General features: G+C 38.7%; 3 protein-coding genes across 4 annotated transcripts; 2 read left to right on the top strand and 1 right to left on the bottom strand.

The window, feature by feature from the left end:
- Positions 1-840: 840 nt before the first annotated feature.
- LOC131436734 (src substrate cortactin) lies at positions 841-3638 on the top strand. 2 transcript variants are annotated; one of them, XM_058605618.1, is made up of 7 exons: positions 841-1050; positions 1127-1819; positions 1898-2008; positions 2198-2455; positions 2519-2653; positions 2717-3103; positions 3168-3638. In XM_058605618.1, the coding sequence occupies exons 2-7, from the start codon at positions 1133-1135 to the stop codon at positions 3246-3248; spliced, it is 1659 nt and encodes a 552-aa protein (XP_058461601.1). In that variant the 5' UTR covers positions 841-1050; positions 1127-1132; the 3' UTR covers positions 3249-3638. The 2 variants fall into 2 exon arrangements, with proteins under 2 accessions (XP_058461601.1, XP_058461609.1); XM_058605626.1 differs by lacking the exon at positions 1898-2008.
- A 6205-nt stretch (positions 3639-9843) lies between these two features.
- LOC131436725 (zinc finger protein 69 homolog B-like) lies at positions 9844-11941 on the bottom strand. The gene is made up of 3 exons (XM_058605606.1): positions 11806-11941; positions 10697-11746; positions 9844-10639 (listed from the first exon to the last, which is right to left on the bottom strand). Exons 1-3 carry the CDS (start codon positions 11827-11829, stop codon positions 9926-9928), a joined length of 1788 nt encoding a protein of 595 aa, XP_058461589.1. The 5' UTR covers positions 11830-11941; the 3' UTR covers positions 9844-9925.
- A 1899-nt stretch (positions 11942-13840) lies between these two features.
- On the top strand, positions 13841-22032 carry LOC131436717 (aspartate aminotransferase, cytoplasmic). The gene is made up of 4 exons (XM_058605593.1): positions 13841-14300; positions 20357-21016; positions 21081-21389; positions 21448-22032. Exons 1-4 carry the CDS (start codon positions 14192-14194, stop codon positions 21597-21599), a joined length of 1230 nt encoding a protein of 409 aa, XP_058461576.1. The 5' UTR covers positions 13841-14191; the 3' UTR covers positions 21600-22032.
- Positions 22033-26248: the final 4216 nt, after the last annotated feature.

Here is a 26248-nt window from a genome sequence, read left to right as displayed (position 1 = left end):
ATATTAACAATTTAAATCTACACTTTGTCATTTTTTCACGTATAGTTCTAAAGACATTCAGCACTTCCACAAAAATATAAGAAGAAGAAATAATGTTGGTAATGATGGAAAATCCGGAATTCCATCATTACTCGTGTCATTACTGAACCCGTAGACCTTACACGATCATTAAAAGTGCCATTACTTTTCAGTAATGACACTTTTAATGATCGTGTAAGAGCCGCTGTAGACCTTACACGATCATTTAAAGTGTCATTATTTTTTAGTAATGACACTTTTAATGATCGTGTAAGGGCCGCTAGTGAGTTACATCATGAATTTAAGAGGTGCCGCCGCTGATTATTTATGGAAACGGTATAATGCCGGTACGCCACCGCTGGTGAAAAATGGCCTAGCGGCGCCGATTTTGGCGCGGGTCCAATTTTAAGTGTTATTCCAGCCTTCTTACACCGGTATGTTAGCGCCAACCATTTGAAAGTACACCCGATTACGTTGAGCTCCTCGCATTCCGAGCCCCAAACACTGCGATGTTTTGATACTCATCGCGACTCTCAAATTTTGAAAATTACCTCCACTTGATGTCCCAAAACATTACCTGCTGTATTGGAGGTTAAATAACAAGCTATTGTGAGGGAATCGACCCAACAATCTGATTTTCGTGGAATAAACAAGGTGAACCATAAAACGATTTTAATCTCTAGCCATATGGCCTTGTTATTCACACATTAAACGATCTTTTTTATCAGTGTATGCACTGCTCACATCTTATGATTTTTGACTAGCGCTCCTCTGGTCTAAATTTTGACACCTCCAATTCTTTCTTCTTCTTTCCAACAACAATCAGTCATCAATACTCGGGTCCTTCAGAATAGCCGAGAGTTTGATTCTTCCTGTGGTAGTTCTAAATTTATTCGTTTATAATAAATGTTTTAAAGTGTTTTGTTGACCATAAAATAGAAATAAAATATTATGTTTCAGTGTTGATCTAGTGTAGTCGTATTGATTTGTTTCGTGTTAGGTAAAAAAAGCAGTAACTGTTTTCTATTATTGGTGAGTCAGCAAGCAGCAGATAAGAGAAACCACTCCCAACGATAAAGGCAGCTTGTTTTTCGCTTTTTACTACTAGATAACTATGTGGAAATCAACGGCAGGTCGTGACATCGATGTCAGTACATTAACACCGGCCGAGGATGATGACTGGGAGACCGATCCGGATTTTGTGAACGACGTAAGCGAACAAGAACAACGATGGGGCTCAAAGACGGTAGAGGGCTCGGGGCGCAGTGCCGGTGCCATCGATATGCAACAGTTGAGACAGGAAACCGAGCGGGCTGACGCGGACAAAAAGCAAAAGGATGGACCTAAATCATCGCACGGTTACGGTGGCAAGTTCGGCGTCGAGAAGGATCGCATGGACAAATCCGCCTTGGGCCACGACCATCTCGAGAAACTGGAGAAGCATGCCTCCCAGAAAGACTATTCGACTGGATTCGGCGGAAAGTTTGGTGTGCAAACGGATCGGGTGGATAAATGTGCCGCCAGCTGGGATCACAAGGAAAAGGTTGAGAAGCATGCTTCGCAGAAGGATTATTCGACTGGATTTGGTGGAAAGTTCGGAGTTCAGAAAGATCGCGTGGATAAGTCCGCTGTTGGCTGGGATCATGTTGAAAAAGTCGACAAACACGAATCGCAGAAAGACTACAGCAAGGGTTTCGGCGGGAAGTTTGGCGTGGAGGCGGACCGGCAGGACAAATCGGCCGTCGGATGGGATCATGTCGAACAACCGCAGAAGCACGAGAGTCAACTGGATCATAAAGTGGTAAGTGTCCATTGCTGCTTTGGGGCCAAGGAATGGCCGAATGATTGATCAGGTGTATAAATGACTGTCAATTCGAAGGGCTTCGGAGGGAAATTTGGCGTGCAGACGGACCGCAAGGATAAATCCGCTCTCGGTTGGGATCACGTTGAAAAGACGCAAATGCATGAGAGCCAGGTTGACCACAAGATTGTGAGTAATGATGGGAAATTCGTCCGAGCTGTTTGGTGGTGGGCTACTAAGGTTATGGTATTTGGGATAGTATTCAATTTCAAGTGACATTACTTTCAATTACTTTGCTTTCGCAAATCTAAAATAGACCTAGATAATGTCAGTTGTAACTACTAAATGACTTATGCAATGATTGCTTTTCTTCCGCAGGGTTTTGGTGGTAAGTTCGGCGTACAGAAAGATCGAATGGACAAGTCTGCTTTAGGATTCCAAGAGCAGGATAAAATTGGAACCAACTACACGAAGGTTAAACCGGATATTGGTTCAGCGAAGCCGTCGAACATTCGAGCGCGTTTCGAAAACTTTGCTGCTGCCGCTGAGGAAGAGACCAGGAAAAAGGCCGAAGAACAAAAGCGACTACGCGAAGAAAAGGATCGAAAAGACAAAGAAGAGGCCTCAAAACGTTTGGTTGGATCACAGATTGGTTGGTTTCGTTTTATATGAGTAGTAATGATTTTTGTTTGTTTTTAGAATGCAGTCACCGAAACTAGCGAGCCTAAGAAACCGGAACGAAAAGGACCAATCAATACTGGTCGTGAGCAAGGTGTTGGTAGTACTATCAGTAACTTCAACAAGCAACCAGATGCGGTCCCAGAAATCATAAGGGTAAGAGGAACACCACTCTTATTTGATCAGCACACCTATAGGATTACCATTTCTGTTTCACAGAAAGAACAAATTGTACTACCAAAGGAAGAACTGCCAATCATCCAACCGGATGTCATACCAACGACTGTGTTGCCCGTTCAACATCAGGAGCCAGTTGTACAGGAAGAAACACAGATTCAAGTTTCTTCTTCTAGAAATCAACCGGTTCCCGAACCGGAACCAGAGCTACAACCAGAACCTGCACCGGTTGCCGTTGCGGTAACTGAGCAACCCGTACTGCCTCAACCACAACAAACGGAGGTTGTTCCGGAGCAAGAGGAAGCAGAAGAATTTATCCTTTCTGCCGATAATCCTGGAGTACAGGCAATTGCCTTGTACGACTATCAGGCGGCAGCGGATGACGAAATTTCTTTCGATCCAGACGATCGAATTACCCACATTGAGATGGTAAGTTACATTGAGCGTTTCTTGCAAGAGATCTCCCGTTGAACTTTGTTTTCGTTTGCTGCAGATTGATGAGGGCTGGTGGAGAGGATTGTGTAACAACCAGTACGGTTTGTTCCCGGCCAACTATGTGCAACTGATTCAGTAGAACAGGTTTCCCGTCAGAAGCTTTCTTGCGAGCGCTCTAAGCGTTGCACGAAATTTTTTTTTATTTAAATTATATGTTCAATCAAGCGCACATTTTATTTTTCGCAGACAGGTATTTGGTCTGATACTTCCTCACGAGTAAGGACTGCTGACATTCCGTGACTTTTTACGGGCATTTTTATTTTGTTTTGAACTGTTTAAAGTATATATTTTTGTTCTGTGTAAGGTTGTATACTCTCGAAATAATCAAATCAGGATCAGGCTTTTGTCGCTTTCCTGTAAGGCCAAAAAGCGGCGAACATTGTAATCAGTTCACCAAATTATCAGAATACGAAAAAATACTAATCATATAGCATAATTTGTTCGAAATATAACTCAAACCCCTCCCCAATTACTGCATACTTTTTTATACTGTCCGAATTCACTCTACCTTGGATGAATTCCAAACGGTTTATATAGCAACAAGCGAATTCCAGTGTCAAATAAAAATAATCTTATGTCGTTTTCGTTTGAAAAAACTTAAACTGGATCGAAGTAATTACCTAAAAATATACACGTTCACGAAACTGTGTTGGGTTCATTCTCCATGTTATGTGGTTTTGACTCTGTTCTGCTTCATAGGACCTGCCGCTGCGTGCTTTTTCGGCAGTTAAGTTTTGACCATAACGTAAATCTCTACTTCCTCAACTTTTTTTCATTTCTTCCTCAGATTTCGGGAGGGGTCCGGACCAATTCATTTTCTTTCATCCACATGGTGAATTAACGAGTTCAATATCAACGCTAAGACGCTGCTTCGAAGATGATACAGTAACACACGGATCAATTGCCTGAATGTAAAATTCTCTAATGAATTTACAGCAGAAGGTATCCGTGTCTTTCATTGCAAATTGATTGCGCTCTAGAATATTTCGCTTGGCTTTCATGCCGGAGGGCGTATTCTTTTGAGATGTGTTTATTTGTAGCGTGCACGACGATGCTACCAATATCAGTCTGTCTAATCGCTCCACCTATCCGAACAAATGGTTTAAGTGCCACCTCTTTCGAGGACCACTTGTCGTGCCGAGGGTTGCCCGACCAGAAACCCAGCCTCAGGACAGGTCGTTATAAAAGAGTTTAGGGGAACGATCTGGCAAACACAACCGATCCGAAAGGTACTCAGTTCAACAATCACCTATACCGCAACAAAACCCAAGAAATTCGGTTCTCTATCCAGATAACCTAAGAACACCAACTCGCGCGTATCATCACTGGAGGAAATCGTCCACCCAGAACCCTAAACCGTATCCGAAACGCGAATGGTGGGACTAAGATTCCAAAGTAGTCCAACTCGGAGTAAACCACAAAACTACACAATTACTACGACGCGAAACATGAGATACCTCCTCAAACCAGTAACATCTGTTTAACTATAGCGACTATCTTCCTGAATAATATAAACATATCATTTATCGAAAGAACAGAAACATTTTTATATTTATTAAGTTAACTTTAGCAATTCATAATCCTAACCTAGGTTACCATCTCGGTGTTGCCCTAAGACAAGACCTGACAACTGGCTTCTTATTCTTCCTTCCGAATCATCCTTCTCGTCATTTTCACCCTGTGGAATAAATACCAACGTATCGGCTACAGTGTAGCCATATTCACAGATTTTTTAATAACTATGCTAGGAAAAAAATATTTATTACATTTAAATTTGTAGACTCGGTTTTTGATTTGAAATAAACATGAAAAATGTTTTGGTGAATGCATTTCATTATTATATATTAATGCTTAAAAGCAATTAATTGAGCTTTTATGACAAAACACGAAATATCTCATGTTTAACGCAAAATCGAATCCATTGTTGACGTATTACCGGATCTTTTGGAAACCGGAAAAAGTCAGGTTTGGATAGAAATACTTAGTGCGACCACAGTGTGGAACACAACACTTCATTCTTCTCGTAAAAGTAAACACACTTTCGAGTTCACACTAATTTATCAAATCTTTTTTGGTTACACTTTAATTCATTAAAAAGAAAAACTTGATTTCAATTACACAGTGCTGCCACTATAAACATTTATTACCAATGAGATTGAAAAAAGTGAAACATTCTCCGAAAATTTTCATTTTCATTGGTGAGCTAGAATTATACATTTTAATAAACTTGTTTTCTGGTTATCTTTATACTTGGCATCATTGCTCGCGTACCCTGCAAAAGTTTTTTCTTTTCACAATGTGCAGGTAGCAACATCAAAATCAGCCAATCAGAAACTGGTCCATTTTGGAACAAAAGCAGCCCCCCCAGATGTCAGGTCTTGTCTTAGGTGTTGCCTATACTAATTGGTACCTAACTGTGTGCGGGTGGATATCTAGCTATCTTCGTTAAGGTGCCATAATAATGGATTTAAAGCTAACTTTTAGGTGGGTGTCTAGGCTACCCCCTTTTAACCATGCGCATGGATTTAATTATAGCGTACTTACAGCTTTCTTCGCTCAGACCCTGTCAGCTTGGAGCGACATCAATCTTCAGTTCAGCAACGCCATCGCACGGCGTCATATTCAACATATCATGTCAATTGTATGGGTGCGCAGTGCTGCTATTTTGGCGCGCACGAATTTGACATTTCTTTTCCCTACTTATATGAGATTCGACGCGGACTCGCCTGAGGGCGCCATGCTTGCAAAAATGGATGTTGTCAATGATTTGTTCGGGAAATGAGAGAGCTGGATATCTTGTTAATATGATGTCTTTGCTTCGCTGCTACCTGGTTATATTGCGACGCTCTGCCGAATGATGACGATGCTGGCGTCGATACGGATGATTCTGCGCTGACGGCGTTTCGGTATGCCGACGCCGGAGCGGGTTTTACGGTCCTTCGTGGGTAACTGCTGACAGTGTCGGAACGCCGGACAGCTGTCAGCAACAAAAAAAAAACGTGCACACCGGTTGGTTGTGACGTGTGGCTCTGATGGGCGGAAAATGATGAACTAGAGCCAGAGCGTGGGGTCTAGAGCGCGTCGCTGGATGAAGAACGGTGCGGCGAGCCGAAGAGCATCTAAAGTAGGGAATAAAAAGCCGTCGCACGGCTACACGACGCCGTGAGCTTATTGTATCGTGATTGCGGAACAAAAGTAAAAAACACACACTCTAGCCTCTTCCACGGTCTAGATGGAAATGGATTAGACCTTTTCCCTAAAACCCTCAGAATACCGAATTTCAGTCTTAGCTAACCGGAAGTACGTAATTTTACCGAAGTAAGATTCGTGTTTTCGAAAACCGAACTTCTTGGACAATAGTTTTAAGATTCGTTAGCTCATTCCCTCCCGAATCTTATGCGTTCAACCATCTCGCGCCAATACCCTTTTTGCATTCAAATCGTTATCTGGTGAACATTGATAAGACTACGCGAAAGAGGACTCTTCGGAGGCTGAAACTTCACCATTCGTATTGGTTTTGCAATATAGTGAGACCGATCGGTTATATAAAGAAGAGAAAAAGTTTGTATGCCCAAAGAAATGTGGATTAGCCGCTGGTGTTCATTCTTCATCTGATTAGAGATGCTTAATTTTTTACACGGAAGAAGGTAGAACAATTCCAGTGATTGGAGTAGGTTGGTAAGATTGAGTTCTGTCGCTGAAGAGAACATTGTCATTTTTCACAATTTTATCTTATTATCTAGTGATTATCAATCTGTATTTCGTAGGATATTGATCAAAAGTGAAGCTAAGTTAATAATTATTTTTTGTCATAACGAATTAAGACCCCTAATCTGTACTTGGATCGAATCGGAAGGTTGTATACATTCCCCAGAATGACGCTTACCGGAACAGATCTTTTACCAGAAAAGCATCTACTAGAATGAACCAGTCGCACGAAAATAATTTCCCAGAACAAACTTACTACCCCCGCAGAAATCGTTTGCCCGGATTAACCAAAGCTAGGGGCTATCCCTCAGTTAAGTCCGAACGAGCGACCATTATACCGAATGGCGTTATGGCAAACGGTATTATGCCAAACGTTCCTGAGCAATACATTTCTGAAGAAAAAGCTTTGACTTTTTATATTCTGGAGAATGCTTTTCTGGGAAACAGTATTGTGGAATAATGCACACGCTGGGAAGTGTTTTTCTGGGGAATGGTTCATTCTGCAAGAAATTTTCCGACGAAATGGTTTCTGGGAAATGTTATAGAATCCACCTTATAATCAATTAAATTCCTAAAATAACATCATCGATCATCAAATCGGATCGACTGTTGGGATAAGATCCTATAATAAAAACTAAAATAAACATTTACGCGTGTTCTGCAAAGAACATAACATGCATTGGCAAAATTATGCAATGCATGTCATGTTTTGGGATCAATCCTCAACTTATAAACTTTATTATATTATATGAGCTTGAGCGACCACCCCTGATTGCTACTCCGTTAATGATCGGGACTAGCTGAAAATGTACAGGGAGTTTCTAGGTGATCCATCCTGGGACTGATAAATCATCCTTCAATGTACGTCTTCTGGTAGCCCCAGAATTCATTGATCAGTACCGGTGCCGGCCAGGCCCGAACGTAGATCGTCTAAAGAATGGGAAGGGATGCTAGTCCAACACTTGTTGTTACTAGAGGCCGTATATACTACTGCGCACTCCACAAGTGTCACGGGAGAAGGATATTTGTTAGTAAAAATTTCAGTATTGGTATTATTCGCGCGACTCAGTATGTTCCGATTTCAAGATGTTCGGATGCACCACTAAACTCATTGACTTCCCGAGTGAACGTTTCAACAATATCTTATATTGAAGTCCCGGCAAGTCTTGATTCACAGCTCTTGTTCGAGGAAATTGAAGAAAAATTTGCAATACTATCGCGTAAAGAATAAAAACTTCCCTATTTTTTATAAATGAAATTACGTGATACAAAATAAACGAGTGAATAGGATTTAGACAAAATAGTTGATTCATTGCATTGCCATATTCTAAACAGTTGTTATAAAATCATTTTAAATCACCAAATAAAGGTCAACAGATTTCACGCGCGTCTTTATTTATTATTTATTAATCTTTATTATTTCTGCTTTATTATTTTAATTACTTATTAAAATTATTAATTTGTTATACTGGTTGATCTGGGCAGCCAGCTACCGAGAAAAATATTAATTTATTGTTTGAAATATGAATATCAAGTGTTACTCAAGTTACTACGTGTTCAATATATCGATATATGTTATCTCTGTTATTAACTTTGTAATATCAACGGTTTGCGCAATAGTTATAGATTATTTATTTATTTATCATTCAATTTATAATCCTGATAGACAATCAAAAACATGGAAGAAGAAAACATTCCAAATAAAACTTTTTTTCGAAGTTACACGGAAATTGATAGGTTGAATGAAGAGATAATTTAGTAAAATAGAGTAATCAGAAGTGAAACTTTGAAAATATCTGATAACTAAAAGGAACAAGATACTCATGCAATTGTCGCCTTTCACTACATGGAATCAGGAACCCAGTGGATCTATTCTTGGTTCATTTTTTTCCGCCAGATTCCACACGGCATCTAGGCTGGTACTGTCCGGAGAGTGCTAATAGGTACTATCAATCTCCTAGTGGACCCTAGCCCCTTATAAACTTTATTATATTATATGAAGGAGAAAGTTATTTTTTTCTAGCTATTTTCCAAAGTTTACTCTTGATGGAATTGAAAATACGAACATGTCATGAGAAGTGAAGCTCTTAATAAATACTTACTTGTACATGTATCGGTCATCAGATATGTTTTGTTTGATCTGTTTATAATCCTTATTCATAAATTATCTACAGTGATAATTTAAAAAAAAAAACGAACAATTCCGCACACTTTTTTCAAACAGTTTTTTTATTAATGTTGGGGCTCCTTGATGACTAGTTCGTAACAACTTAAACAGTGTTGCACGAGAAGATTATTTTTATCATTATCAAGGGGTCACTATATTAGTGGTAACTGGCGGTAAATCGTTAACGGACAATTTTTATACCGATTTTTCTTCGGAGTGTCTGGTCGTGTCGTCGGTTTTACCGAAAACAGCAAATTAATTATGTCTACTTACCGGTGATTCATCAAAGTAGCCATTTTTCTACAGTTCCAAACTGATGTGAATGAGTTCAGTTTTTTTAAATTTTCAAAATTGCAAATAGACCACCACATTTTCAAGAATCTGGGAGGCGGAAACTTAGCGCAAACAGTAGTCCGGATGAAGCAACCCGAGCGAAACACAGATAGAGAAAAATGCGACCGTGCAGGTGTTATACCCGGACTCTTACATTTATCATATTGTCACTGGCGCGGGAAATAGTTTTTTTTTGGGAAACTCTAAACGCAAGAACTCGCAAATCGTTACGGTCAGAAGGCCTTAACAAATGAATATAAAGAAAGACAGAAAAATATGGTTATGATTCACGCCAATGCACCATCACACAAGTCGAACCCACCACATCTGACTCCATTCGACTATTGTCTCTTTGCCTCGTTGGGTTGCGCACTCTCTGAGCTGCGCTTTGGTTGTTACGAGAATTTGCGCAAAAGGCTTACGCAATGGTTCAGCACCAAAAGCAGACAAATAAATGTAACAGCTCCTGGTAATGATATTTTTAATATCACAATCTTTCGTCACAATAACACAAAGTAATAACGCCTTTTTTCAGTTAGTTAGTCACATCAGCACTCCATGAAGCAGTAAAAATCATCACCATCGGTTGTGTGCTCGCCGCTCAGATGACCGGTCGCGAAGCAATCGGTTGCGAAATCGCGTGAGGCATCTTCCAGCAGGTTTTCCGTGTCGAAAGGATGCTCCGCCAGTACTGGTTGCACAGCCGCTACCGATGGGGTCAGTTCCGGTTGCTGGTGTGGTGGGATATCCGCCAGCATCACCGACAGGTCGTCGTGGGGTTCTTCCTCGATCAGATCCACCACTCGCCGGGGTGGATCCGGGAGACACAGCGGTGAAGGTGGAGCCAGTGGCGAAAGGGGCACTAGTGGTAACGATGACGGATGAAGAAGCGAGTCGGGAATCATTTCATCTAGCGGCGGAGGCAGCTCGGAAAGCAACTCATCTGGTTCTTCTACGTCGGCTGAAGGAGGAGGATGGGCAGTGACGTAGTGTTTTTTAAGATCCCACGAAAAACGAAATTTGCTAGTACAGATTTTGCAACCGTGTGGTAGTTCGGAGGTATGCACCATCATGTGTGATCGAAGCTTATACGGATGAGGAAATCGCATAGGACAGATAGAGCACGGATACTTTCGAAAATTGACATCGTGCGAACGAGTGTGTTTGTACAGAATTTCCTTCGTGAAAAAGGCTTTTCCACATATTTGACAATTATATCCCCGAACATTCGAATGAGAGTTCATGTGATCTTTTAATCGGTACTGAAATCGAAACACGCTATTAACAACTAAATCTTTCGAACAAGAAGATAAAATTACCATTTTGAAGAATTTCTTCTTGCAAATCCGACACTCCAACCGTTTGTCTTCATCGTGAAACACCATATGTGACCTCAGGGCACTTCTTCCATTGAAAGCTTTTCCACAAACGTCACAAACTGCTCGTTTCGGTGGCGTTGATATTTTGGTATTCAGGATTTTGGGTTTACATTGCCCAATACTTTTAGGCGCAGAGTCCTGCGGTATCTTGTTATGTTTGTGCCTATGCACTCGCAGACCCATCAAACTTGGAAGCGATTGACCACAGATCTCACAGTTGAAGCTTCCCAGCCGTTTTGAATTAACGGTCCCAACTAGATCACAGGTTTGGCGATGTTTCTTGAGTTTGACGCAACTTCCGAATACTTGTTCGCAATCCAAGCAGACCCATTGTAATTTCCCATCCACAATTCGTCGTCGTGAGTCGGCCCGTTTTTTCGATTTTTTAGGTTCTACTTTTTTATTTACTGTCGGTTGCTTTTTCACTTCCCGTGGTTTTGCATTCCTTTGCACTGGTTTGATGTTTTGTTCCGATTCTTTGGTCTCCGAGGAAGAATCATTCACGACGGAATAGTCTTGTTCCGGTTCAACGGTTTTCACAGAAGAATGGATTGGTGATCGAAATCCTCCGTAAGGTTCCTCCTCCGACCTAGTAAAATCTAGGTTGAGAAAATCAGAAATAACTCTTCTTTCTGCCAGTAACGAACTGATTCGTTTCTGCGCCTCCTCACAGCGGTAGCGAAAGTCTCGAATTCGACCCAAGAACTCCACACAGCTGGTGCAAATTTTGGTGCAACCGCTGCTTGCCTCGATTCCTCCGATGGTTAACTCATTGATCAACGCCAGATGTTGTTCGGAGATATCCAACAGCATTGATTCTTCTTTGGCACAAAGTTTACAGATATGAAACAGTAGACATCCTTGACCGGTAGCATCGTCCACATCGTATCTAAGCGTTACACCAGCTGTATCACGTTTCAAGATTAGTTCATCGACTGCTGATTCGATTATGTTCGTGATAAGACTATTGTACTCGGCAATGTTCATGGGCTGGAATCGAGTGGTGGTGTTGACAGAATGTTGCAAGATGTTAGTTTTTTTTTCCTTACCTGGTTAAGATTATCCATGATCATCTGATTTCATTGCAAATTATTGGAGATATTGGTATTTCGACACAATTCGAACTTTGTTTATCTTCAACAGATGACAGATATTTTCATTTGAGTACAGTGTTGTTTTTACCAAAAACAGCTGGGGGGATATCGGGGTAAGAGTTCTTTCGACACATAACTAATGTTTACATTTCATTTACAAGGGGTATTGAGCTTCAACCTTGTGGCAAATCATTGACAGTATGAGAGAACTGCCTCTGCCTAGAAATCGTAACGTAACCTATGGAATTCATTCTACAATTTTTGTGAATTTCATACGGAATATCTGAAGCAAAATTTCGAAGATATTCCTCTCTATACCATTACACAAACTTATCGAATACATATATTATCCTCTATGTCTGAAAATCAAAATTCGTTGGGTAATTTTGCAAACGTTTTAAAAGCTGGTTCCGGCATCACATCATGCAGCAGCACGGATAGGCATAAATGGGGAAAAATGGGATTTGGAAATTTGGTTCGATGGAACATGGAAATATTTTGAGAAATTCAGGCATGTCATACATTCAACATTGCATGAATATGTAGCCGTCAGCAATATTTGATTTGTAAATTTAGATCAGTTGCGCTGCTCCTGTTATGTACATGTATCGAAACGTGATGACGTACACTGAAAATAATCCGCACATCAAGTCTACTAGAAATATCACGTAGATAAACAAAATAATGTTTTTACTTCAGTTTATCGGACCACGATAATAACCATCGTACTAAACATGACTAGGAAGTGAATGAATTATGACTATCACTGATTTTTCCTGTTTATTTTACGTGACATCCTCATCTTGGTTCATTTTGACAGCCAAACTCAGCGTTCATTTTTTATGTGTGTCAAAATGGCGTGTATTGAAGGCAGATTAGAAGAGCTTCTATCGGATTTAGGAATAACACAACAATTATTGAAGATATTCGATGGTGAGAATAGATAGAAATTGAGTTGCATTTTATATTCATGCTAATGTTTATTCCAAACAGAATGTGGGATTGATTTTTCTGATTTGTTCAGCATCACAATTAATCAACTTCGCGAATATCTAGAACCAACACAAACACCATGGAAATATTCGGTGCTGTACGAATTAATTTCATCGTGGCGAATGCGAAATGTAAGTGGATTTTCAAAATAATTTTGAATAAACATTGATTTCTTTTTGTAGGAGTCCAAAATTTTTACTTTATTGACTTCACTTAAACCGGGATATCGTTTGCGGCTTACAGGCATAATTGACAGTCTAATGTAATAAAACCAAACAATAAATGTTTATAATGAATTAAAATGTTTGATGTTTTACTGTTATTTCGATAGTAGCCTTACAATGATTTCTGATATACCACATCGTGGAAATCCCATATGAACAAACATGAAACAACATACTTTTCACGAGTATATTAAATTACATTTATTAGTTCGTTATTTAGGTTTTACAAAAACACTTCGTATAAACTACTTGTAAAACAACGTAACTTTTGCGTGTAAGTTTTTTGACATGAGAGTTCATGAATTCATTTCGTTCTATCGGCAACCCCCATAAGGGCTACGTGAAAAGTTCAATGGAGAAAAACTACATATATTTTCACGTAATTTTGAAGTGTGGATTTATTTGAGTGTACATGTTTTTTTCGTGCTATGTACAGTAAGATCTGCTGACTCTGTTAGATACATTGACTTTAAGACTAAGATGAAATTAGGAGCTTTCGCTTCGAGTTTTCGCATCGTTATAAAAGGAGTGAGTTATGTGTCGAAAAAAAAACTAAGAAGCGCTTGGCCCTTCTTAAAAGTAAAGCAAAATTTGACAGTATAGGGCATTGACATTTTGCCCTTCGTGAGTATGTGTAGTCATTAGAAGTTCCACCCGATTTCTCTTTTCGATCCCATTCATAAAACAGGCGACCGGCTTTTTGCACATGTTTGGAGTACCACTAATACAGTTGCAAAATATTTACACAATTTCGCAAAAAAAAACGTCAGACATTTTTCATATCGATTATACATGTTACGAAGAAATTGCTAACTACACACAAGCACTGTTTTGGTCAGTTGGTTACTTCAATGTTCTGTGGTTATCTAACTTGATCCCAGACAATCGTGTAGAATAGTGTGATACGGCTCCAATATATAGCTGCTGCAATACGGAATCAGAGTTGCGTTGCTCTTTTTCGTCAGTCCGTGTCAGCGCTTGGCAGTGTGGTGTGTTATTCTAATCCGTATTATTTATTTGTTGAGAATAATTCAAGCTAAAAAAGTGACGAGAACGGTTTAGGTTATTTTTTGTTTTATCGAATTTAATTTCGAAATTTGGAAAAAAAAATTCAAGCCAAAAGAATGAGCATTTTTGCTGGAGTTGAAGTTGGACCACCGATTGAGGTATTCGCCCTCAACCAGGCCTGTTTGAAGGATTCCAATCCTAATAAGGTCAACCTGGGAGTCGGAGGTGAGTGGTTAAAAATTTCGTGAAATTCATCCATATTTGTATTATAACCAAAGTGCAGGTCAGCATGAAAATAAGCGAACCGACAAAAGTGGAAAAGGTTACTCAAGGTCAAATACAGGTCGGTCGGGTAAGAGAGGAAAGAAGATGATTGCTTCTATATAGGCGCTCCCAAACAATCGCATATTCCGCTCCTGTTTTATCTAGACAATGTGCATTGATAACGGGGCTGAATAGCGTGTGCCGGCTCAAAGCGAGTACTAAGTTGCGCCCAATCATCATTTATTTTCACGATGTTTGAAATCTATAGCAATGCTTTTCATAATACGTTTGTGATTTACTGATTGCTGTATTTCTTCACTTGGATTGTTTTTCGCTAGAACTGACAGTAAAGGTTGCAAAGCGAGCTTCTCATACGTCATATTTTTCGAGATGAATGACTTTAGCAGTAGGCGATGAACTACCAAGTCGTTTTGACTTGTTGATGCGGGACACTTGCTTTCTGCCGGCAAAAAACAAAGAAAATGGAAGCATTCGAATATCTTTAGCTCTGTTAATGCTGTTTAAATTAGTAATATTATTTAATTCATAGTGAGTAGTGTATGTAAATTTCAAGACTATGTGGTGGCTTTATTTATAACGCCAATATTTACGAAGTAAACGACATGTCCGATCTACAATTTCACTAGACGAGCATTATATATTCGACTTGCTACCACAGATAACATATACAGGCTCGAATAAAATTTTTCAATATACTGTGTAAATTTCAAATTTACTATACGTTGGAAACACTACTGCCACCTACTCGACTGTTCGCCGCGATCTTTCAAAACGTTCCGGAATGATAACAAAATTCTCCTGCCTGTTATAGAAATATTCCAACTACAACAATCATAACACTTATCACACGATTTCCCTAAGTGTTAAAAAGAATTCGATAGGAATGAAGCAAAAATAAACTTGTCATTTTAACCAATAGCAAAACAAAAATTTAGCGTGAAGTGAATGTTGCACCCAAAATTTGTGCTCAGTGAAAGCGGCACCCAAATCGACACCAAAGATAAATAATAAAGACATGTACGTGCTTATAAATATTTTACAAAAAGGTGGTTCGTTCCCGATACCTTCTGAAATGACCGCACTCACCGCTTGGTGGAGCGCGAGATTAATTGCATTGTTATCATTGCAACCAAAGTCTCGGTTGATTTTTCATTTGGGCGTATAACCAAGTGACAGTTTCTCTTTAATCACTCTCTCTTTCGATTATTGTGATGTGATTAAATAGATTTTCTTTGATATCACTATTCTGTTTGAAAGTCGAAAGTTTCGGGTATCATTTTATGCAAAGAGTTGAGTGATAAACGTGGAAACCGCTTGGTAATTAATAGAAGAGAAAGTAAACAAAGAGAAACTGTCACTTGCTTATACGCCCATTTGAAAAATTAACCGAGAAGTGTGCCTTAAAATCTCAATATATACAAATGAGCTACCGAATCAAAAGGGTTCTCACGGTTTGACATTTGCATTACGGATGTATGATGGGAACTCAGCAGTGCAACCAATTTATCACCATTGGTGCCAGTTTCACGTAGGACCGAAGATGTGCGCCAAAAAAAGATCGTGACTTTCATGTCTGGAAATTCGTTTGTGGTGACACCACAGACTAACAGACAGGACACTCAAATTAGATTCTTCAATCATTTTAACGGTCATTTCGAATATTCCTTTATTTGGGACAGTACTCACATGTGTCATGATGGCGCCACGTTACCCTATCAAAAACATCCTGTCTGTCATCTAGACTGTGTTTATTTTTTCATTTACCAACAGAGTTGCCATTCATACAGAATTACCTGTAATGTATTGATTTGTTTACGTCCATGCGAATTTCATGCAGGATACAGATTTAATACATATTGCCAAAACTATATACATAATTGTGCCTACTTCTCATCCTCCAACGGAATACAAAATCGAACCCGTTTTGTTACAATATTTACTTGCTTCTGGTCTGCCGCCACTTAATTTCGGGTGAAAACTACCAACACAATAAAAAATAGTCTTGATGAACAACGTTGAGTCAAATAAATGGTTATCTTCGCGAAAAAGTTAAATGTATTATCATCGTAATCCAATAATTTATTGTGTCGATTCATTCTCAAATATGTTGATGAAGTCAGGCATCCCTGCAAGCAGCTGATCGGTGTTGACAAACGAGGGGAAACCAACTAGTAAAAAAACTTTCACATAACACAAGGGGTGTACCGATAGTAAATAGTTCGCGCAGTACAATATAGGTGGAACTAGTGCATCACGAAAAATTATTTTTAAAAGAATTTACTCATACTGTCATGTCTGTTGTTGTGGTGACACCTCGTGTCGATCGTGATGACATCTGCAAGTGTTCGCCACGCTGATTAAGCAAATTCTACACAAAGTTCATATGTGAGCCTGTATATCTGTTATCTGTGTTGCTACTATGCGTTTTGAGTCAATCATGTAATAATGCTAAGCATGAGAAAAATTGACTAACTAATTTTAACCAATTTCATTTATGCCCCACATCAGCAATTTGATCGAATATATAAAAAATAACTGTCTTTTGAAGTTTTCAGTTCAATATTCTTGACTATTTCAGACCGATAATTTTTTTGTTGATCGCTGCAGCCGTTTCGGCATGGACAAGCTTTCGCTAAGATACACAATTAACCCAAACAGATGAATTGATATCAATGAAGCTAAAGTTAATTGGCTGGTCCAATTTTTCCCCTTAATTTCTATCCCATGATAGCAATTTTCATAACATCATATTAGTATTTTTTATGGCTTTTGGGTGATAGTTTAATTGGTTTAATTTTAGTTCTGTTTTATCGTAGCACTGTTTATTAAAAAATTCGGTTTGCTCAATGGCCATTTATTGAAGATTTGATCATAGACCATTACATTTCCGAATGCTATATTCCGAATGAATATAATGTATTAGAGATAGAGCATCATTCGCCATTTAATCCATTAAACATAAGATTAGATTGAATATACTTTTATGCAACCCAGGTTTAAAACTGCTGGTTTTTCCCCAGTGGGATACCATTCAACGTTATGAATGAATAGGATATTAATGCCGCAAACCGTAATGAGGAACCATCCAGCATGCTACGATTTAAGTTAAATTCTCGCCTCTCTAATCCAGTTCAGTGGCGGCAAAGCTCCGAGCACAGACGTCAATTTTCATTTATTAGGTGGCAAGTGAATTGTCGGTTTTAATTTTCCGGGTTTTTCCAAAGCAAATAAATCAAATCAAACTGTAAAAACGCACAAGATTGCGATCTATTGTTTTCCTGGTAGGATTCTAATTGCTAGGCTTTTCTCGTGGAGTAATCAGAAAAATAATCAGAAGTACGAGTTTTTCATGATGAACTCTCCGCTGGTTTTTAACCACTTTTATTCCCAATAGCCCAAATATTTTATCTCCTATGAAAAATCCTTCTATAATTGATCTGATTCTTGCAGATCAATTTAACATTTGTAGTGAACTGACTTTGATTCAGACCATCTACCAATAACATTCAGGGTTTCAAATTAAGCAATGACTCTGCATAGTTCCCGTAGTCCAGCAAGTTCAGCATTCCGCCAAGTAGTTCCTCCAGTGGCTCGCACAATTCGAAGTGGGTAAGCCTCTTCGTATGCTGCAACTAGGAGTGAGTTTGTCTCATCGACAATCTTCATAGATGTCCCAGTTTGTAGATGAGTTTGATTACGACATGTGACTATATCAAATTAAACATTTAAGGTGAAATGTAGCGGAATGCGAAAATCGCGTTTTTGATCAATTATTCAAAAACTAGACCGATTTTCGAAAAACCAAAAACACTTAAGTTTTCGAAATCAAATTTATCATAACTAAGTATTCTTAGAATTTTGAAATTTTGCTTTGCCGAGCCGTAATTGGTTTTTGAAATGTATAAACGGTTACTGTTCCGTTCCACGGGGATGATTTTAGAACTGAAAAGTAGTGTTTGTAGCAGAATTTCACAAAGAATCTCAAAATTATAAAATTTTAGCTAAAACAACCGAAATTTTAAAAAGTTTACATAAACTTTTCCACATTTTTTTTATTGCTTGTGCGCTGCTGTTTCGTATTGAGGTGGTGTGAGAAATGTACGGTGGGCACGGTGGCATTATATCGTGAGCAAAAATTACAATTTGCGTTTTGTGTTGCAATAAAAACGAGTTGAATACAATAAAATAGGTATTGTAAGAAATTGTTTCTTTTCTAAGTAACTGTCATTTATAATACTAATAATGTCCAATTCTGTTGAGTTCAATGCATTGATGTTGCTGAAACAATAAAGCCTGGCTGTGTGATATCGTATAACAGGTATTATTTTAGATTGCAGCAATTTTTATAGCAAAACTATAACTTCATCATTGACAAGCTACTGAATGAAATACAAACCAAGTATTATCGTTATACAAACAATGTGATAAACATTGAAAAACAACAGGCATATACATGGTTAGCAAGTTGGTCAACACATATACATATAACCTCATGTTTGTCATTCATAATTACTCATGATTTATAGCTCTAGTGTAAGAGTAATCACTAACAATAACGATTGAATTAGCATATATTCAAAGTGTGAAGGATTCAAAAATCCATTACGTCCAGTCTTTTTTACAAGCCAATATAACGAGAGGTAAACCCACTGCGCTCAATCATTGAAAAAAGTTCTTGTTTCTATGTGTCCGTTTTTCTTGGTATGCTTTGTGCGACGGTTCGTTCAACTGAAGCAGATAAAGTTTTGCGCGCATTTTATGACGCTACATTTCACCTTAAGTCATCAAAAACAAACAAAGGACAACTAGAAATATTCGCTAGAAAACTGTTTTAAAAAGATCGGACGAAAAAGTTTTCGACACAAACATTTAACGCAAAATATTCGACGTAAAAATTCATGACGTTACATTTCTGACATAAAAATTCAGACGTATAAAAATATAAAGTTTCGCACTTTTCGAGGACGAACAGATTTACCGGCTCATCCGGAATTCAAAACCTCTCAGCTTTAGCTGATATGGTAAGCATATACATCACTAATAGCAAGTAGTGATGGCACTACATTGTAAGTGGTACGTAAACCATTTTTGCAGCAATATGATGTACATTTTTTGAACCGGTTGGTTATGTCGAACAATAGATATATATTTTTCCTTTACCATCAATAGGCAGTCTGATTATGCACTATTTGCAAGTATTCATGCTCAAAGCATTTCACGTGCATTGGTGATACCATTTTTGTTGAAGGCGACGAAAACTGGGTTCAACAACTTTCCAGCGTAGATGTTTCCTTTCTGTAAATATGATTCTTGAACCAAAGCTGTACAAATTCTTCCTTCATGCAGACGTCTGGATAACTTGAATGATTCGACCAATAGTTTAAACAACCAACATTTGTTTGGAATATCCATATTCTAGTTTAAAATAAGTAACAACTATTTTTTGTTCGATGGTCAACTAAGCGATTTGTTGTTTTGAACAACCGGGATTTTTCTGCGTGCTTCTATTTTCTTTTACGACATGAAACGGGGAACCAGTAGACCAATTCTTGATTGAAATAATTCCACTGGATGTAACACGGTCTACCTGTTTGAAGGACCGTAGTGTTATTCTTAGCCAATAGAGACTCGCTACCGACACTACACGGCTATCTAGGCTGGTCGAAAAGGGGAATTGACATTGGTGAACTTCCATGAGTGTCCATGAACAGTCGGACGAAAAAAAATACGGGTTACTACGACCCATTATATATAACGAATAACGGCGATCGTAACACCATTGCAGTAACATTGGTCGAGTAAAGTCTCAGTCTCTAGTGTCTTATCACGCACCCCCTGCTGACTGATACAAAGTAACAAAAAGAGGTTATCTCATATTTTTGTTTAGTTCAATCAACGACTGTCGATGGAGTACTGATAAAATAATATCATATAAGTCTGCAACAGACATAGCAACAAGATGCACTAATGCCCGGATTGTTCTGCTTCTTTCACAGCCTACCGTACGAACGAAGGAAAACCTTGGATTCTGCCTGTGGTGAAAAAGGCTGAGGCTGCTATTGTTGCCGATGGTAGCTTGAATCATGAGTACCTGCCGGTTCTGGGAATGGAGAACGTCACGAACGCTGCCAGTACTTTGCTTCTGGGCGATGAATCCGAAGCCATCAAGAGTAAGCGCGCCTTCGGGGTTCAAGCACTCTCCGGAACCGGAGCCCTCCGGCTGGGGGCCGAATTTCTGGCGCGGATTCTAAATCGGTCTACTTTTTACTATTCGTCACCAACATGGGAAAACCACCACAAGGTGTTTCTGTATGCTGGATTCACAACCCCGAAAACGTATCGCTACTGGGATCAGGAACGTCGAGGTATCGACTTCGAAGGAATGATTGCCGATTTGGAATCGGCACCGGAAGGTGCGGTCATCATACTACATGCATGTGCACATAATCCAACCGGGATCGATCCCACACAGGAACAATGGAAAAAGATAGCTGATGTGTGTGAGAAGAAGAAACTGTTCCCATTCTTCGATTCAGCATATCAGGGCTTTGCCAGTGGTGACCCGAACAAGGATGCCTTTGCAGTGCGTTACTTCGTGGAACGTGGATTTGAATTGTTTTGCGCACAGAGTTTCGCCAAGAACTTTGGATTGTACAGTAAGTGTGTTTTGGTTTTGAGCTGAAGTCTTATAAGGCTAACCATTGTGTCTACTCCCAACAGATGAACGTATCGGCAACCTAACCGTGGTTCAGAAAGACTCTTCCAGCAGTGCAGCGGTAGCGTCACAAATTACACTATTGGTTCGTGGCATGTACTCCAACCCGCCGGCTTTCGGCAGTAGAATCGTTAGCCGCGTCTTGACCGATCCAACTCTAAGAGCCGAATGGATGGAATGCATTAAAACCATGAGTTCCCGTATCATCACCATGCGAAAGGCTTTGTACGATGAACTGGTGGCACTGAAAACTCCCGGAACCTGGGAGCACATCACTCAGCAGATTGGCATGTTCTCCTATACGGGATTGAACGGTGAGATATTGCATTTGGATTTTAGTGAATAATTTCTTAAATCAAAATATCATTGTAGAAAAACAAGTGGAAATCCTAATCAAGGAGTACAGTATCTACTTGCTGAAGACCGGCCGGATTAGTATGTGTGGTCTCAACGAGAACAACGTAAAGTACGTAGCGAAGGCAATAAACGACGCGGTTTCCCGAGCAGCAACATCCAAGATATAGTTTAGTAGATGAGAAGGAAACAATATGCATTTCGCAAAATCTTTCTATAACTACTAACCTACACTCAGCGCTTTTAAGCAAGCAGTTATAATTCACTTGTTCCTTACAAATGCAACATATTTACTTTAGCGTTTTTAAAACATCATTGAGCATATAAAACTAATGTTCTTGGGTATCAGTAATCAGAGAAAACATAATCATACAATTCAACAGAGATCCTTCATGTTAACACAATTACGGAATTCAAAGGAATACAGTGTACAAATTTATAATAGAAGCATTTTTTCTACAATTTTTTGTATTGCAAAAATAAAACAATAGCAGCTAGACAGCCCGGTAACGTTTTGTATCCCAAATAGTTGAACATTGCATTTAGATAAATCAATATTAGAGGCAGACAACAGATGAAAAATATGATGGTAATCTATGAAAATGTCAAATGTTTAATGAATTATAGAGAAATTTCTTGCTACGTCGGTGATAAATCTTTTGTGGGCTTTGGTTGTAATTTTTGCAGACCTAGTTCTTTTCTCTACTCGTTGCCGTCCAACAACCGTTGAGGGTTCATTGCTTCACTTATCATACCTTATTCCATCTAGGTGTCGTTGTTCTTATTTGTATGATAATGGAGGCGGCACTGTAAGTATACGTAGATTCGTTTTGTGAAGACTTGGGTGTTAAAGCATTTACTATTGGCTCAGGTGGCACGCTTCCATAATTATCTGAAGATTTGTGTCTTGCCTTGTCTCCTCATCTTTTTTTCTGATGGAAAACAAAAGGAAGAAATTGTGTATTGAGATTGGTGGGATTCACAAAACCAGACAAAAAAAAAACAAATCGTGCTACTGCATTCTCCCGGGAACAGGACACCATTCAGCGCTCCCGGGAACAGGACACCATTCAGCGCTCCAGTACGATTCGATTTATTTATGTGCAGAAATACCTTATGATCAAAAAAGAACCGGAATTTTCATTTTAAAATTCCCGCGCTTGTCCAATCGGCAAACTTTTATTCTCTCAACGTTGGCAAAACTTTTATACACATTCTGTCAAATTTTGACGCATATCGTACGCTTAGTTTCTGTTTGGCGTCTATACAAAGAAGTTGAAAAATTTTCGAGTGGCGATTTTTATAATGGATGAAAATTTAGAACAACTTGCGTGCATCAAATTTTGTGTTGCAAATGGATTTAAGTGTTCCCAAACGTTGAAAATGTTAGAAAAGGCCTTTGGTGAATCGTGTCTAGGAAAAACACAGGCATACGAGGGGTATAAACGCTTCAAAGGTGGTCGTACAAGCTTGGATCATGATAAGATCCCTGAAGAAAACATTGAATCGGCGAAGCAAATCGTGTTGAAAAATCGTTCTGTACCGATTAGAGAGATTGCTGTGCTGTTGGGCATCTCTTATGGATCAACCGAACACATTTTAACTGATGTTTTGGGTTTGAAACGCGTCGCTTTTCGGCTGGTGCCAAAAAAGCTGAATTTCATTCAAAAACAGCGTCGTGTTAATGTGGCCAAAGTGATGATTTCCATTGCAGATAGTGACCCCACATTCATCGAATGCATCATAACTGGTGATGAGGTGTGGATCTATGAATATGACGTCGAAACCGCCCAACAATCGACCGAATGGCGCTTCGAAGGCGAGCCGTTGTTCTAAATTTTCATCCATTATAAAAATCGCCGCACGAAAATTTTTCAACTTCTTTGTATACACGCCAAACAAAAACTAATCGTACGATATGCGTCAAAATTTGACAGAATGTGTATAAAAATTTTGCCAATGTTGAGAGAATAAAAGTTTACCGATTGGACAAACGCGGGAATTTTAAAATGAAAATTCCGGTTCTTTTTTGATCATAAGGTAAATTCGGCATTTCATAAGAGATACCCAACAATCTGCTCAAACCTTTAATCCCCATTAAACATACGACAACTAGCTTGTGATGTACCTTATGCCTCTGAACCACTGATCCGTACTACCACTAGTCATCTTATTAGAAGAGCGAATAGTGACGTTTTCAGAGTCAATACTTTTTCTCTACAAAGTCAATACTTTCGGCCTAGAAAAACAATATCGCAGGAAAATAAATGTGGAAAAATACTTTTTTTTATAGCGACACGGAACCTCTAAAGCCAAAGCATTGAACAGGGATAGTAGATCTAGATCTGTTTTAATATATATTAGACAAATGAAGGAGCTGTGACGATCAACGGTACGATTGCCCTAAGACTGCAGGGAATATCGTAAATAAGTGAGCCCTAGCAACACCCCGGTGAGTAGATAACAGACGGATTCCTGTTAGATCACATCTTTCTCTAAGCTAAGAAAATTTACAATACAATCTTATCTGACCACTATTTTGGTAGGCTGGAGAAAGCAGATAACGAAGGCTGCTCGTCTTACATAAACAGTAGATGTTTTGAACTTTTTTTAGTGATACATAGTACTAATGGCATTCACATGATAGTAGGATTTCACATAAAATGTATGACGTTTACTTTTTCGGCTGTCCATTCATTATCCTTCTGTCCCCAAGCGAGACTTCTCTACTATTGTCCTTATTTATTCAACTGCACTTTTTGAACGGATATATGGATCTATGCACGGAGAACCCTTCGATCATAAAATTGCGATATCACAGTTTTTGATTTTTGCGACAGTTGATTTAACTAATTTCTTTTTGATTCAACCAATATGGTTTTTGATTTGCATATATTGAAGTAGTTAAAAAATATGTTGTTTTGAATGCTGTCAAATGCCGGAGACAGTTGAAAGCAAAACAATAATCGCAATGCAAAATCAACAACTTTTTTAGTTGAAATCTTTTTTTTTTTTTTGTTTCGATTATAGAGGTTTTAACCTTAAGGTCATTCGCCTCTTCGGGCCAGAAAAACTTTCTGACCCTATGTGCGGGGTTGGGAATCGAACCCAGGCGGGCTGCGTGAAAGGCATCGACTTACCCATCACACTATACCCGTCCCCCTATAAGTTGAAATCTGTTCGCGTCGCTTCAAAATGTCAATGAAAACAACATCGATGGTTAAAGCGTTTGGTGAAATTGTGTTCATTCGATTTGAGAAATTTATGATAACAAGTGTTTATCCTATTATTAATTAACCTTGTTTAAGATAAAAAAGATTTGGTGACAAATTAGAAAATGATCATCTCGTAATGTTTCAGGTATGCGCAAAAATTTTATGCTTCAAATTCGATCATTGATTTACTTCCAGCAGACTGTTTTACTTCCAGCTGTTTGATACCGACGATTATGTTCATGCATTAGCAATAAAACGCTTTTTGACATGAATTTAATTTATAAAAGTAACAGGAGCGAAGGGTTTCAAACGCACAGAACGCGCTGCGATTGAATGGCGCGTTTGAATTGCCGTCGCAAAATTCCAATTCCCAGCGGTTGATGCGCCAAAGCTCATATAAATTGACTAAAATTATCAGTGCATAACTTTAGTTCAACCGTTTGAAGGCATCATTTTTGGTAAATTTAATAATTTCGCTAATTTACTCGCCCCTCCGGGCACTTTTGCTGATTAAAAACGTTTTTCTACATCAATCATTTCCGATCGAATCAGAAGTATTTTTTTTAGAATTTAGATCTTTACTGATCTCAAAACAAACAAACAAATAAAACCGATTTATTTTTCAACTAACAGAATTTTGTTTCAATAACAACACCAGTTATTTCAACTAAAATATTTGTAGAAATTGAAAGGTATGTGTCCTAACTAATTGACAGCATTTTTTTTTAAAACAGTTTAATTAGTTGTTTCAACCATCGTTTCTGCTAATCGAAAAACAAAAATGACAGTTTAGTTGAAACAACAATCGATTAGTTGTACCAAATTTTAACCAATCGAATTCAGAAAAACAACTAACATTTTGGTTGTTTCACGATCGCGAGGGGTTCCGCGTGGATTTGCGTGAACTTCATATTTGTTTCTGTGTTTTGTGGCTCTTTGTCATGTGGAATTTTGAATAACTGAGAGCTTCTAACGATTCAAAAAAGCGGGATTATCATCACTCAAAAATAACTGGCACTATTTTTCAATTTAATGGAATTGAACATTAAATAGTAACCAAATGCTCCAGTTCTAATGAATTATGATGCTCTCATACAAATGCGACAAGAAAATTTACATACACGAGCAAAAATGAATCTTGAAAACAGTCTACGTAAACGTGAACGTGATATGTTAAACCTCACTAGAATCCAATCCACGAAATTTTGCATTCTGTAGCTCGATCGAGTCCGAGTTTTCCACACAGAATAAGGATGGTAATGTGTGTGGTCAAAACTGATGTTAAAATTATTTTAATGCGACGGTCTTATTTGTTGGTGGCAATATTGCGATCAAAAACTTCAAAAAGAAACTTGCAAGCATTTCGAGCAAAAGACAATTGAACGAAAAAATCAGCTGACTTCAAACAGTTTCGCATTAGATCTTCGCTTCAAGAACTTGAAACCTTACTTAAGAAGCAAATGCTGTGCACTCGTTTCAACAAAATGAAACTAACAATGTTGTGTACATTCAATTTAAAGCCTTCCACCTACGTATGTGACTTTCGGTTAGGAAACAAGGCTCCCATGTAAATCACTGGTCACCTACAACAATCGACTGGCTAC

The sequence above is a fragment of the Malaya genurostris genome, chromosome 1 (assembly GCF_030247185.1).
Source record: "Malaya genurostris strain Urasoe2022 chromosome 1, Malgen_1.1, whole genome shotgun sequence".
Taxonomy (NCBI): Eukaryota; Metazoa; Arthropoda; class Insecta; order Diptera; family Culicidae; genus Malaya; species Malaya genurostris.
The sequence above is the reverse complement of the archived record's forward strand: the minus strand, read 5'-3'. Positions and strand labels throughout refer to the sequence as shown.

What these genes read in the sequence shown, in the direction of transcription:
- LOC131436734 (XM_058605618.1), top strand. Translation starts at nt 1,133, where the DNA reads ATGTGGAAATCAACGGCAGGTCGTGACATCGATGTCAGTACATTAACA. An exon ending in GTCAACTGGATCATAAAGTG is followed by an intron (nt 1,820 to 1,897) that starts GTAAGTGTCCAT and finishes GTCAATTCGAAG; the next exon opens with GGCTTCGGAGGGAAATTTGG. An exon ending in GCCAGGTTGACCACAAGATT is followed by an intron (nt 2,009 to 2,197) that starts GTGAGTAATGAT and finishes TTTCTTCCGCAG; the next exon opens with GGTTTTGGTGGTAAGTTCGG.
- LOC131436725 (XM_058605606.1), bottom strand. Translation starts at nt 11,829, where the DNA reads ATGATCATGGATAATCTTAACCAG. An exon ending in TCATGGATAATCTTAACCAG is followed by an intron (nt 11,747 to 11,805) that starts GTAAGGAAAAAA and finishes ACTCGATTCCAG; the next exon opens with CCCATGAACATTGCCGAGTA. An exon ending in AGAAGAAATTCTTCAAAATG is followed by an intron (nt 10,640 to 10,696) that starts GTAATTTTATCT and finishes TTTCGATTTCAG; the next exon opens with TACCGATTAAAAGATCACAT.
- LOC131436717 (XM_058605593.1), top strand. Translation starts at nt 14,192, where the DNA reads ATGAGCATTTTTGCTGGAGTTGAAGTTGGACCACCGATTGAGGTATTC. An exon ending in CAAGAACTTTGGATTGTACA is followed by an intron (nt 21,017 to 21,080) that starts GTAAGTGTGTTT and finishes TACTCCCAACAG; the next exon opens with ATGAACGTATCGGCAACCTA. An exon ending in CTCCTATACGGGATTGAACG is followed by an intron (nt 21,390 to 21,447) that starts GTGAGATATTGC and finishes ATATCATTGTAG; the next exon opens with AAAAACAAGTGGAAATCCTA.